The sequence below is a fragment of the Micromys minutus genome (assembly GCF_963924665.1).
Source record: "Micromys minutus genome assembly, chromosome: 25".
NCBI lineage: Eukaryota > Metazoa > Chordata > Mammalia > Rodentia > Muridae > Micromys > Micromys minutus.
The window spans coordinates 36,893,616-36,908,874 of record NC_137960.1 but is presented as its reverse complement, the minus strand read 5'-3'; the positions used below and the strand labels follow the sequence as shown (position 1 = coordinate 36,908,874).

The 15,259-nt window shown below is 42.7% G+C and overlaps 1 protein-coding gene across 3 annotated transcripts in view; it reads left to right on the top strand.

Moving 5' to 3' along the window:
- The window catches only part of ATG5 (autophagy related 5), an 86,178-nt gene that overhangs the window by 66,659 nt on the left and 4,260 nt on the right, over positions 1-15,259 (top strand). For all 3 annotated transcript variants that reach the window (XM_080938328.1, XM_080938327.1, XM_080938326.1), the window contains one exon: positions 4,216-4,333. In XM_080938328.1, the coding sequence (XP_080794454.1) occupies positions 4,216-4,333 (118 nt within the window). The remainder of the gene's footprint in view (positions 1-4,215; positions 4,334-15,259) is intronic.

The window sequence follows — 15,259 nt, the reverse complement described above, 5'->3', positions numbered from 1 at the left end:
TGTTACTCCTGGTTCCCACGAGTGCTGAAATGTGATTCTCTCTCTTCATTAAGAAATAAATCAAACTCTGTTGTGAGTTGGAAGTTTGAGGTCATCTGGATTTCACCTTGGTTTTCATCATCTTTTGAAATGATGTTTTAAAAGTTCACATTAGATGTACTGTGCAATTACTGCTTTTACTTTATACCTGCTAGGGTATCTTTCACTCTTAGAACTTAACCTCATGTGACTTGTTAAGGTTTGGGGGCTTTTTTTGTTTGTTTTGGATTTTTTTTTCTTCTATTTTTGTTCTTTTTGGTGAGAAGTCTGGGTTGATTTGCTTTGGTGGCCCAGCCCTGCTCATGGTAGGCAAGTGCTTTGTCACTGAGCTGTGTGTGACCTGAGCGCTGAGAGTGAATTTTGTTCTGGCTGGATGGTACTTCCTCATAGCACCTAGTTTGTTTCTGTGATCATCTACACGAAGCCACGTGTGCTGTCCACTCATGAATTAGCACATTACACTGTGAGCAAGGAGATCTGGTGACCTAGCAATTGTCGGTTTTTAATTTTAGAAAGTATAATTTGTGCAGAATTTTCTTTTTTTAAAGGATTTTTCATTTAAAGTGTAGTTATTCTAATGCCTGAGCAATGTTAAACGTTTGGGGGACTATGGTGAGGGACTTCTGCCCAGCCTTTAATAAGTCAGCCCCCTCATCGTTAGGTTATGCCTAATCAGTCTCAAGTAGAAGTCTCTAAAACACTGTTCCTTCTTAACTTTGAATTAAAGCTGGTTCTAAGTGTCACTGTCCTGAGCATTATTGTTGTGCAACAACATTTTTCTTGGGAATAGGTCTATTCATCCCAGATAGGGATAATAGCAGACCACCAATATGGACACCACCAAAGTCCAAGTTTGTGAACCAGTAAGTTCCATCGGAGTTGTTTACAGGAGTATGGGTGAGGAGTTACTTGCTGGAGCAGAAACGGCTCAAAGACAGCTGCATCACCAATGCCTGCCCCAGCATGAGCGACAGCTCACCAAAGCTAGGAACCTGGAACACGCTGTACGGACTGCACATAGCTCAGCAGGCTGCAGAGCGTCCTTTCCAAGTTCCTCAGTTGGTCTAACCCTTCCAGACAGCTGGTCTCACAGTCTTTGCCTCTCAGCTTGTCAGATAGTCCCTGTAGCTCAACTTCGCTTCAAGGAGAGGGACTCTCAGCTTTTATTCTTTACTATGGCAGAAAAGGCCTAGAGAATCTGGTCAGTTTAGGGAACTTCTGCAGGTATTTCGAATTGTCTTCCTTCCTGCTTGAGCTTCTCTGCAGGGTGGAATGTTCTGCCCTCATCTGTACACAGCCCTGTGTGTTTGTAATGAAGTTACTTTCGGAGAAGTTAGCTCATTGTACCCATAATTCTATAAGAATGATAACCACCAGCTAGTTCTTTGTCATTTCAGATTCTATGCTCTTTGACAATACCTTAAAAATCAGCCAAAGATGCCTGAGACTCAGACTTGATCATAGTTTGTGAGAGTGTCTCTTACATTGTTTATGTGTTTTCTAGTCTCTACCAGAGTGAGTCTAGTCAGTTGTCTGGAGTGAGCTAGAGTTTTCCTGTCGGCACTGATGCTGTATTGGCTGATGACCACTTTTCCAGGGCTTCCTAACTTTGTGTAGTTGATCAGATACTTAGACATAATAGGTTTTTTTTCTTAATGTGTGTACTAAATTATAGTCTTTGTAAATAAAATGATAACAATAAATTTTAACTGTGGTCCAGTTTGGTAGAGGGAACAAAATTATTTCTGGTAAGTGTTGCTGAGTTATTGTTTTGCACAATTGGTTTTTAATATTGCCACAAATTCTCAGCTGTGTTGTTCACATACAGTTTTTAGCATTTATTGTATATCCCCTAAATTCCTTACATTTCTGTTTTTTCCTCATGTTTTAGTTTCTGTTAGTTCTTAGTCTTATCTGCTTCAAAAAAAAACTAAGAACGTTCTCTGATTAAAAGTATATGTGTAGATATACATACAGACAGACAGACAGACACACACTCACACACATATCTCCATCCCCTAAGGTTTATCTTTTTCTGTAGATATTTGAAGTAATATTCTTAGATTAGGCGTATATTTGTTCTTAGACATTTTGTGATTTTTTTTTAATACCAGAAGGCTTAATATTAAAACTTAACATCATAAAATGGACTAACAGTTGAGGTGAAAAGAAATCATTTTCATTTCTTAATTTGTGCTTAGCACAGTCTTCTAACAACACACAAAAGAAATGTGGGTGTTGAGCTGGAGTTACACACCACCTGTAATCCCACACTCACGAGAAGGAGTGGAGGCAGAGTGGTAAGTTCCAGGCTGGCCTGAGCGACTTGATTGCAGAGCGCTGTGCTGTCAGATGAAAGGAAAAGAGTCTTAAGAGTGAGCAGAGGGATGAAGTCTGTTGTGGTGACCATCCTGATGCTTTGTTGTCCCCTGGACTCCACCACTGTAACAGAGGACTCTTCTAAGAAACTTTCTTTTCAGAACAGTAGTCAGTCAGGGTTCTTTTGGGGGGAGTGTTTGTTTTTTTAAAGATATTTTACTTGTACTTGGACAATTCCATGTGAATGCAGTTACCTTGATCATACTTAATCCAAACCCCAGTATTTCCATTTCCCTCCATGTCTTCTTCCTCCTACTTTTTCTTTCTCCTCTTCCTCTTCCTCCTTCTTTTCCTCCTCCTCCTTTTCTTCCTCCTCCTCCTTCTCTTCCTCCTCCTCCTCCTTCTTCAGTAACTCACTCAGTCCAGTTAATACTGCCTGCATGCACATCAAACGCACACCCAAAGAATAATGAGTCTCTTTCAACAGCCAGCAACGGTCAGTAACTCCTCAGCTCTGGGTGGGAATCTTCAAGCCCCTCCCTTCCCTATCCCTGCTATAATGTTGACTGCTTCGAACTTGTCCAGGTAGCCATAGCTGCTGTGTGCCCATGAGTGCACTGTCCACGTCACGTCCAGAGACGGCATTTCACCACACTCTCTGCATTGTCTGACCCTTAAATTCTTTCTGCCCTCCTCCCCTCCCCCATTGTGAGCCTTGGGAGTAAGAAGGTTGATAATAGACTTCTATTTAGGGAACACTCAGTAACTTACTCTCAGGGCTTGAACCAGTTATGTGTCTCTATCACTGCCTACTGCCAGAAGCTTCTCTGACCACAGTTTAGAACACCATTTATCCAGCAGTGTAAATATAAGCATGTAGAAGCTGAACAGCATGGCTGTTTAGCACAGCCATAGTGGGTTCTCCACTAGGGCTGATGGCCTCCCCAGCCAGGGGGTTTTGACCAGGTTTACAGTCAGGCTTGATTACCTACCTGTAGAGCAGGCCTCGGATCTAATCAGAAAGACCCCCATAAAAGTCAATTCAACCTCTTGGGCGTGTCTTGTGTGGCAGGTCAGTATTGCAGCAGGGACCACCACTGGGTAATGTTGTTGATGGTTTTTCTCCCCCAGTGCCCACGTAGCACCTTCAGTACTATGAAAGCTAGCTAGCAGGGAGGAATTTCCAGGTCAGTTCCAAACTGATGTCTCTGTGTCCTGCAACCAGAGAGTGTGGTGTCTTTAGCAATATGGCCTTAACTATCTGGTGTTGTTGGGTAGTCTGTGGGGCCTTGACCAGTAACTGGAAGAAAGATATCCCACACCCAGCACTGAAATCCTTACCTCTGTCCAACCTTGAACTCTTGATGTGCATTCATTATTATCAAATGTGTGTTGCCTCACTTAACTCTCTTATGACAGACTTATTTTAAAAGCTTCTTTTTAAAGATTGAAAAAAGTAAATAAATAAATAAATAAATAAATAATGTGTACCACATGCATACCTGGTCCTCATGGATGCCAGAAAAGGTAGTAATCCCCCTGAAATCTCCTGGAACAAGAGTGACAGATGGTTGTGAGCCACTCTGTGGGTGCTATGACCCAAACCCCTTCAAAAACCTCCAGCCAGGGATTATGTCTGTGTTTGGTGGTTGTCTGATATCCCATACTTACATGAATTTGATTGACCTTTCCCCGGGTGAGCTCGCCCCAGTGATCCTTACAATTATTATCTACATTTATGGTTACACCACATGTGAAGACAGTAATGCCAGCTTCATGGTTGTGATCTGTGTGTCTGTGTTCAGCAACAGCAGCAGCAACAAAGACTTACTTGCTTGGGTTTTTATTTTCCAATAGACCACGACTGAACGGCCTTTCATTCAGAAGCTGTTCCGTCCCGTGGCCGCAGATGGACAGCTGCATACACTTGGAGATCTCCTCAGAGAAGTCTGTCCTTCCGCAGTCACCTCCGAAGGTAAGGTTCTTAGCACCTGCCACGCACTGCTGTCATTTTCTCTTCTAAACCTTCGGTTGCTGAGGTTAAATGAGTATTCTGCATTGGCACATCTTAGAAAGGATTTTCCTTACCTCTTAAGGGGAAATCTTTTGTTTTATAGCACTTGTCACAAAACAAGAAGTCGGTTCTGTCTGGCAAAATAAAATATACTTCTTGTGCACTGGGGCTTTGGAAGTACTATTCTAATGAATCTGTATATTTGAAAATCAGTACACATAACCATGTATTTGAGATGCTTGGCACTAAAGGTGTTTCAAATTTCTTTCAGAAGTTGAAATATTTGCATAAATGTAATGAGTTATTTTGGGGATAGAATGTAAGCTTAAATATCATATTTCTGCATGCACACATATCCACCTACCTATGCACACAGCCTAAAGGTGATTTCCGTGGTATTTTTAGTGTGCCTACATTTTTACGAGAGCTGTCACGTGCGGTCACCTGTGGAGTTTTCCACATGGGCTGTTACGTCAGTGCTAAAGTCAGTGTGGGCATTTCAGATTTCTACCTGAGAGCTACTTTAAATATGCACATGTATAAATATGCACGTGTATAAATACACACACGTGGATATGTGTGCAGGTGTTCTGCTGCTTTTTATACCCAGTCATTGCCCGTTAACTCAGTAGTTTGCAGTCCCAGCCCTGTGGTGTTACAATGCTCATTACTGGTCACTTTTGTAAGAGGAATCTTCAGCGGTATACGACCATGTTCATTTGCACACCGAGCAGCATTTCTCATTTACACCTAGTAGGGAGGAGGTAAGGAGTTATTAACCATGAAAACAATACTGCAATAGTTCCTTAGGAAGTGGGACCAGTGTGGGCATGGGGACAGGACTAAATTGGAAGGGTTAAAAAAGCAGATCGTGAACCACAACACACAGCTGCTGAAGATAGACAAGATTTGTTTGTTGGGTTTAGTGGTTCTAGGTATGTCTTATGACGTCTTAGTGTGTCACTTGCCTTACCTGAGCTCCTAGGCTCCATGTCAGGGTGTCTGGTGGTTTTGTAAAAGTCTGATCTTCCCAGGGTAAGGTATATAAGGTTCACTAACTATTGCAGTTCCTGAATTCTTTGTATGAGACTTACCCCAAATGGTATTTATGATGACTAATTTGAAGTAACACTAAAGTATTGTCTGGCCTTGGTCAGTCCCACCTTACTATTTTATAATGTTGACTTTCATTAAAGGCTTCCTGCCATTCAATAATGTTTGATATCTCAGCAGCTTTTTAAAGTAAACTCCACAGAGCTGGTATCAGAATTTGGAATAGAAAGTTTTTGTCCCCTTAGAATGCTCTACACACTTGGAACTGACTGCTAGCCATAAGCAACCATTGGTCAGCTTTCTGTCTCTATGATTTGCCTATAAATTGAATTATATGATAAGTAGACTTATAACCCGGCATAATGGGGTTTGTTGGTTTGTTTGTTGTTTGTGTGTTAGCAAGTTTCAGTAGCTGCTCTGTGAGGAGCACCACTGCATAGGTGAACAATTCACAGCCAGTTTTTTTCCACCTTTTTTACTTTTCTGATTAGTTCAGCTGTGAGCATTGGCGTGGATCCTTCCAGGAACATCTTTTCATATCCCACAGCACATTCCTGGGGTGGGATGACTGGCACCGACAAAGGATGTACTGGCCTCTCATAGTCCCACCTGTGGTGCAGGAAGGCTTCAGTTTCTTCACACCCGTGACATGTTTTATAGTGACCGAATGGCTGTGTGTTGGCATCTCATGGTGATGACTCTGTGCCCTCACTTGAATTTCCCTACTGATAACTCTGTCCACTGTGTGTGTTTGTGTAAGGAAGACAGGTATATCTGGTGTGTTGAGTAAGCTGAGGGGCAGCAGATCCGCAGCCTCTGGTCACAGGCCCTTACTTTCACTCATAGGTGCCTTTGATGAAATGGCCCCCAAGTTACCATTTTCCCAACACTCTGTTTTGAGAAATATTTATATATTCTGGAAGAACTTTTTCTGGAGATTTTTTTCCCTAAAATCCATGATCTGTCATTTCATTTTCTTCTGAAGGGTAAATAGTTTTAATTTTGATGGAGTCCTATTCAGTTGTTAATGGGCTGTGTTTAGGGTTTTTTGATTTGGTTTGGTTTTTGAGAGGTTTTTTTTTTTTTTTTTTTATGTCTTCTAGTAGGAAATGTATTTTTATACTTACAAAATAACGAAAGTTTATATGAAGGAACTTGGAGCAGTCTCTCTGCCTTGGGTTCTTTGTGGAGGATAGTGGCATTTCTCCCGTGTGTCTAGTTCCTGTCGACTCAGGTTTTGGACATTGGGAACCTTTGTTGGTTCCTGAGTACTCTTCCGGCACTAGTTAGAGGATGACAGACCTTGTGAGTGTCTTCACTGCAGCCCCAGCTTGTAGACTAGAAGCTTATTCTCGCCTTTTACTCTGGTAACGTCTACAGTTCTGTGCCTATGTTCTCTTTAAATAATCCTCTTTCCTTGACTAGCTCTCAGCTGGCCTACAACATGTATAGACCATGGCCATCCTCCTGTCTCTGCTTCTCAGGTGCTGTTCTTTCAGGCATGTGCTACCATGCTTAGCCATAATCTGTTTCCAGAAATAAGTCTTTTTAAATGTATTTCTTTATATGGGCCTGTGGGATCATTTATTTATTAAAAGGAATTTTAATAGTTCCTTTTAATCCAGGCAGTAGGATTTGAAGTTTTAATTTCTTTCACTGACTTGCTGTTTGAGGTCATTTATTTCCTGGTTGCTAGTTTCTGGCTTTGAGGAGTGGGAGGAAGTCAGAAGCACCTTTGCATTTGTGGAGAGCTGTGGAGACAGAGCCTTTGGTTCAGTTTGGTTCAACCCGGGCTTCACATTTCTAGACATTCCAATATCTCCTGGCTATTCAGTTGGGGGAATGAAATTAAGGACTGAAATCTTCACAAGCTTTGCCCTCTGATCTGATTCTCTTCTCCCCCCACACCCCTCTCATTCATTCATACACAGGAACAGAGACAGAAAGACCTTGAGTTCCCATAATGCATGTTAGGTCAGAGAACAACTTTCAAGAGACAGTTTCTCCTACTACTGTGGTCTCCAGGGATCAAACACGCAGACAGAACGTGCAGACACAACACCAATATGATAAAATAAATAAAATAACAAAGAGCCTTTAACCTGCAGCTGTGCTTCAGACTGTCTCAGGTGTGAGGGAATAGCAGGCTTCTCCACCAAGCAGCCAGCCAAGTGCTTTGGTTTATGGGAGGACTCATTTTCATTAATGGTCCATAGATAGTATCAATAATTCAGTTTCATACCAATGACTGGGCGAGTCCTCCATTCTGTCTTTGTCTTTGGAAAACTATTATCTTTGCCTCCTTTTATTTCCTATTCTTTTTAGGAGAATATCATTTAAAATCTGTGGGGAGTAATCAAAAGCTTCAGGTCTCTGCGGGAAGAGCTGCTCTGTACGGCTCAGGATACCTGCACACTGTCAGAGTGGAGCACTTTGACACACCTGCACTCAAGCGGAAAGTGAAAGACGAGATTCGGGTGTGTGTGGAGAAGAACTGGCTGTTATCACATGATAAAAGGGAACGTACTCAGAGAACTTATGCTCCATGTCCTGCCCCTCCCTGTGAGAAGTGGTCTGGGCGTGGAGGAGTCAGTCTGTAACATCGTGGCATTGGACTGCTATATGGCAGTGAAGTTGGGGTCATTGAAGTATTGCAGTGAGCCGCTTTGTGTTCTTCTCCTTCTGATCTGGCAGTGGGTAGGGGAATTAGCCAAGATGGAAAGAGCAAACCGAAGGTGAGCACAGGTACATGGTGTGTGTGGTGTCAGTGAAGTTCAGACGACTCAGGCCTCCTCTTCTGCACTCTTTTCAGTATACCATGACGGCGGTGTCAGGAAGCAGGCCTAGCCACGTGCTGAGGTGTGGCTGAGCACCTGCTGTCAACCTCCAGCCTTCGTCCAGTCCCTGGGAGCCACATGATGGAAGGCGAGAAGGAGTTCCCAAAAGTTGTCTTCTAACACACATAATAAATAAGATAAATGTTAATACTTAAAAAGTCAAAAACCATACGCTTAATTTTTTATTTAGGAGGATATAAAATGCCTATAAACTTTGCTGAGTCATACTTTATCTCCCAATGTTCCAATATAATTGTAAAAACTTAGTAAGCTACATAGTAATATAGTATAACAAGCCTTTATTCTTTTTTTTAACATAATAGTTTTATTTGGGGATTTTAACCACCCCTATCACACTTCTCAGTCCTTTTAGGTCCACCCACCACCACTACCACTCCTGTCCCCTCCCCCAAAAACAAAGGGGAGAAATATGTGCAGTCCAATTCGTGTTGTGTCACGGGAGCATGGTCAGACTTTTAGTGGCCAGCCTCTTAAAGATAACCCCTGCGTGCCCCTCACCCCACGTGCCAGAGGCCATCAGCTGTGAAGAGTACACTTCAGCATCCCTATCACAACTTTTAAGAGCTTTCTTCGATGGCTTCCTGTCTAGACTGACAACCCCTCATTCTTGTTTTTAGAAATTTCCTTTAAGGTTTCATTGATTTATTATTGTGCTGAACTGTTTTCTCTTGATTTTATGTTCAGTATGACGCAGAGAGCAAGGCATCAAGAAAGACTTAGTCCACGGCAGGTTGGTGCTAGTGTCCTCTGGCTCTCCTGAGCGGTGAACAGTTCAGGAAATGCTGTTTCCCATCCTCCCCATGGCCTGTGCACTCTGTTACTCCTTGATATCCTTCCTTGACAACTGTTTGACTTCTGGCTTCCCTGGGATGGCTGCATTGTGTCTGTCATTTGCATTCTCTCTTTGTAAGCTGTCCTGTTGCTCTGAGACAGGAAGTTGGACAGCTGTGGGATGCCCCACACTGAAGATGTGAACAGTCTTAATGAAGCAGGTAAACAGCTGGAAAGGGAAGGGGCTCAGGCCACACATCACATGCCGCTGTGAAACCCTCGCAAGCTACCTATGTGTGCCTAGAGCCTAAGGGCTCCTGCCCACTCTGTTTGCTGAGAGACTTTGTCTGCCTTGTCTTTAGATGAGCCTGAAATTGACAGTAAGCTCTGAAACGGTGTAAAGTCACTGTGGAGCTCGGTGAAATTGAGGCTGGAGACTTGAAATATCCCACTTAGACTATGCTAGTCAGAACTTCAAGAATTCAACTGCCTCTGCCTTGCAAATGCTGAGGTTGAAGGTATGTGCCACCATGACTGGCAGTTAGCTTATTTTTAATATGCTTTATGAGAAACCACAGAAGTTTAAGAAATAGAATTTTAGTGAATTCATATTTTCCTTGTTCTATATGGTTTCTGTACAGTAATCCTTACAGAGTGTTGATTCCAGACACAGCTGGGGTGGGAACGAAAACCCCCGAGGCAGATCACAAGTCAAAACGCCCCCACCTCAGATACGGTGGAAGAATGAGGCTTTGGCTTTATAACTCTAGTCACTTTGTCATCACAGACTGTGAGCCAATGTCTCTCTGCCCTCCTGACGTTAGAGTTGGACAGTCATTGGAGCTTTTAATGGCTCTAGGTGTCTGAGTTTATAAAATAAGTTTCCTGTTGCAGTCAGTAGCATATGAGACCACACTTCCCTGTGAGACTTTAGAGTCTTACATTTTTTTTCCTAAGGTTTTTTAGTTAGCCTGGCATTTCTTTTGTATAGATTTGTTAATATATTTTTACAAACAAAATTTTGCAGGATACTTACAAAGGCCAGTTATACTTTAACTTACAGCAAGACTTCCCAGCCTGATTGACTTTTTTAGAAACTAGTTTCTGGATGGGATTAGACATGCCAGAAGTGTGATTGCGGGAGGAAAGAGAAGCAAGTTTGACTACAGCGTCTCCACGGTCTTCATGCCCTGTAGCAGGCTTGATTGTCGTCATATAACCTGCTAAAGCACAGAGGCCCAGAAGTAGGTTTCAGATGCTGCCGGTCCTAAGGGAGCGCTCGCCGTTCAGAAGACTACTGCGGTAATCCGCATAGCAGTGGGTCTCCCCGTAGTGGAGCCCTCCTTTTCAGTTTCTTCCATCGTGGTTTTTGTTGTCCTCTATTCTTGACCGCATTTATGTTTTATAGAAGAAACACTGTCTACAGTGGGACATCTAAACATTTTAAATGTTCGCTCGTTGTGAGCAAAGATCTACTAATCTTTGAATAATTATAGTTTATTAAACTTATCTCGCACCGTGAATGTAAATGAGTCTACGACTTTCCTCTCTCTTCACCCCACGCTTTGTCCAGCACACAGGCACTGCTGACTAATCTTGCTCATACAGAATCTCTTCAGATCTGTGTCCACTGATAGATGTCTTTTCTAAAATCAAAGAACTAAAATGATTATTTTCTTTCTTCACTAATGGAGATGATGTGATGCTGGATCCAACAAATGATGCCTCTGATTTCCTTTGCATAATTATTTATTATCTTAATCTCAAGAAGCTAAATGAGTTAACCTGGCTTTTCCAAAAGTGGAAGGCATAGGCTTGTGCAACGTTTCCTCTGTTGCTGGCACAAGAAAATGAAATTATATGTGCACAGGTCTGAGGTCTGTTCCTCAGCCTTGTCCCATGGCGCATGGGACATGGGAACAGCATGTCCCATGACTGTTCCATCAGTCACATACACTGACTGTCAACAGTAAGCTCAAAGCTACTTGGCCATTTTGTGTGAACACAAGAGTAGGGTCTTGAGGGTGAGAAAAGGGATCAGCAGATAAAGATGTGTGTTGATGTGAGTTCAGAACCCAAAGTAGAAAGAGAAGTGCTTCTACAATTACCTCTGCCTGCTCCTCATGTGCTGTGTGCAAGCACGCATGCACGCGTAATGCAGAAACAGCAAGAACAGTTTGAAAGAAAATATTTTGAAACCTCCAGTTTTTTAATTGTATCCATTTTTTTAGGTGAACAAGGCTTACTGTTTAACTTTTACCTTTTTAACTTATGGTCATCAGGCTCTTAATCAGCCTAAAACAGTCACTAACTAAATTTTCAGTTATGGCTAATTATATGGTTTAATTTTAAGCTTTGGTTTATGTCCTTCTGACTAGGAAATACAATGGCTTTAAGCAAAAGCCAAGAGAATGTGCGTGCTTACAAGTTGATGATACGAGCTAAGGAGCCAAGGCTCTGAACATGTTTTAGAAATAAAACACTATATGTACCACACAGTTTGTACATGGAACAGGACACATACACTGTGAATGGCTCCTTATAACCGGCACTGAGTGAGCATGGGCCCGGAAGATGTTAATGGAGTGCCGTAAAAGGCTAGTAGCTCTCTGGTAAACAGCGCTCTCCTTCTGTTTGTGATCACGGGATAAAAGCCCTGTACTCAGACATGCTCATTTTTACTGCTGCTGCATGTAGTGTGCTCTTAAAATGAAGATCTCATTCCCCAGGAAGCATTTCTGTGTAAGATTAATTGCCCTTTTAAAATCGGTGTTTGATGTATTCCTTTGGCCATACCCTGGCTTGCTTTAACCCCCGACCTGACCTCACTGACTATTGCCACTGCGGCCGAGTCGGAGCGTGATGTATGTGCCTCAGATTCAGCCTGTGCTGTCTCGTGTCAGTGGCTTCAGTCTGCATTTTATTCATGAACATGTCTGAGGAATTTGTCAGATAAGAGAAAGATTGTTTAGACTACTTAGTGCTAATCAAGAAGCGTGTCCCTTTATTGGTCTTAAAACTTCCTTAAAATTATTAAATTATTTACAAAATGTGTTCTTGAGTTATAAAATAACCCTGAGGCTGCAATAGTTAAATTGGATGTCAGTTCACTTGGACTGAGTTTTCTGTTCCTCTATACATAGAGGTGTGAACCTCAAAAGAGATTAATTCAACTAAAACTTCTCAGTAAAGGCTGTGTTCCTTTTCATCCCTTCCTTTAACATCCTTTTTAAACCAAGATTCCAGCTGCATCTGTCAAACAGAAAGAAACTGCAAGGTGTCCCTAGAAGCTGAGGCAGCCTGTTCTAACCCTAGTGTGCCTCTTGCTGCAGCTGCTTGGACCTAAGCGCTGTCTCCAGCAGGCCAGTGACCACGTGGCGTGAGCTCCCCGGAAGCAGGGTGAAGTGGACCGGTCTTTACGAGAGCAAAATTGTTCCGGCTTTGTTTTCTATTTAAGTGCTTTTTGTTGTTTGTTAGGATTGGGGGCGATGTGCCTTGTTTGTTATTTGTTTTTGTTTAGTTTGGGTTTTGTGCTGGGGGTGGGGTGCTTGTTTGTCTTTGAGACAGGCTTGATGTATACCTCTGTAGACCAAGCTGGCCTTGAACTCATAGATCCCACTCCTGGGTTTAAAAGGATGTACCATCCCCTTCTCCTGTGTTTTTTGTTTGTTTGTTGTTGTTGTTGTTGTTTTTAATCTTCTTTAAAAGAATCTTAAAGACTTTTAAACAATTTAATCATAATATGACAGGGCTCCCTTGATTTTTTAGGTGAGGTGTTTCACTGGATTTTTATGTTGAATATATTTTATGGCTTTTGAATTTTTTTTGAATGTCATTTAATTTGTATACTACTGAATCTGTGGTTTTTGTTGCCCCCTCCCTTTTTGAACAGTGCCACTGAATAATTAAAGGCTAAGTTCTTATAACCTCCTGGTTGCCAATCACATAATTAAGTCCATATTATTTTATATATCTTGGTGGATATCTAGTGCCAGAAGAATTAACTTCTTGCCATTCTTGAGAGCATCTTCCTCCCCTTGTCTTGACCCCTTTTCTCACCCTGCTCTCCCATTGACTCTCCCCACCCTGTGGTCTTCTGTAGCCCTGCCCGGTTTAGAATCTGCTGTGTGGCCTTAGACTCTGAGTCTTTTGTTTCTGCCCCTGAATTGCTGGGATTCTGAATGTGCCACTACAGTCACCTTAGGTGTGCTAGAGATGTCATCTAAGGCTTTGTGCACACTTAGCAACCTCCCTACTTCATGGACCATTTTCTCTATAACACTTTCCATACCCTAGGAAGGGTGTAAAAATGAACTGACTTCACTGAATGCCTGCTGTGTCCAGGCTTTCTTGCAGGTTCAACTGGGCTTGCTTCTTAAATACTTTTATTCCTCAAGGAGGCCTAGAGTCTTTATTCACTCTCTTGGGATGAGGAACTGGCACTTCATTCAGCTAAGGATTCAGAGCTAGTAATTGTTGATGGCTGACATCTGAAGGAAAGGCGTTGCTTTTGTGGCCTGGAAGAGCGGGATCCTGACTAGAAGTGGGAGGTCTGCTAGGACTTTGTAGAGAGAGGTTTGCAGCCTGTGACTTCAACTCATGGAGAAGGTGGCCCTGGGTTCTGAGCACCAGGCAGCACTTGGAATGCATGTCAGTCATAGTGAGTCTTCACTGCAGTACCCACCCTGCCTCCTTGGGACATGTGAAGAAAGGGTGTGATCGCACTGCAGAGGGACCCACCAGCCTGTGGGCTTGTCGTCCATTAACCTTCCTCCTGCTGCTGGCGGTGGATCAGAACTCTGACCTTGTGTGAATCCTTCACTTCCTATATAAGGAAATTTCAAAGAAATGAGGTTGGTCACCCATTCACAGGGTAGGGATTCACCTGTCCCCATGACTGACCCTTCTTCTTTATGTCTGATTTATATTATTGTGTGCATTTATACTTTTTGTACATATATCTGTGTGCTGGCAACATTCTTTATGTACTTTTCATTAGCAATGTAACCAGTAGGATTTTTCCTCTTTTTATTCTGTGTACTTTTACCATTCTCACATAGCCAAAACATTGTGCATACACACTTGCACGCGCACACACACAGTTCATTTTTGTTTTTAAACTGCATATGTATTTAAGAAGTGGAGGGTGATATGGACACCATGTTGGGAACCAAACCCACGTCCTGTTATAAGAGCGGAACTAGTCCTGAGCCTTGGAGTGGTCTTTCCTTAAGATACAACCGTGATAACACCATTCACTTTAAAGTATGCTGATTTTCACTGTGTAGATACAGAATACTGAATGGATAATTTTCAAAACTAGAAGTCTAAACCCTCATACTTGGAGCATGAAACCCCAGTGCCACAGGTGAAACCTTCCTGTGTTTTACACGTCCCAGGACCCTGACCTGGAAGGTTCATGTGGGAAATGATTGGTCTTCATGAATGGTTTGTGCTAGGAGATTGTCCTAGCACTTCAGCTTGAGTCTGAGCTGAACCAAACTCTAGACTGGGTACAGGAACATTGGGACTGTTGATAAATTTGACTGTAAACTACCTAATAGTTGGATTTTATTTTTAAATCTTGCTAACTATACTGTAGTTCTGTAAAATACATATTTTTTAGAAAATCCACATCACAAATGGAGAGTTATGGCAGACTCGAGAGTTCCCGGGAAAAGGGACATGCGAATGCTCACAGCTGCTTCTCTTGATTACTGTCTTAAATGCTTGCCTAGTTTACAGCTTCTCCTGGGGGAGCTTTTCCTGGGGACACAGCTGCCTTCTCATCTCAGTCTAGGTTGGTGAGCCAGTGGGGTGACAGTGAGAACATCATCTAAAACTCCTCAGGGAGGGGCATGGCCTAGACCCCTCCCCAGCTCCATGCTGGAGAGCTAATGGGCGCCCAGTACTGGGAAGATCTCTCAGGAGTCACAGGTACTGACACAGTCCCAGAGGGCAGTGGCCAGGCACCTCCACACACTGTTTTAGAAACTCTAGTGGGGGCTGGGGTGAAGCTTCAGTGGTACTGCTTGCCTTTCAAGCCCTGGCTTAGTCACCTGACAACAAAAGGCCAAGCCCCAGGTGGAGAGTTGTGCACTTCGATCCTCAGTCAGGACTTCAAGTGTGAAGCCAGTCTCATTGAGAAACAGGCATAGCTGCCAAAACATGTTGAGGGTGGCAAGCTTATCAGGCTTCCTTTCTG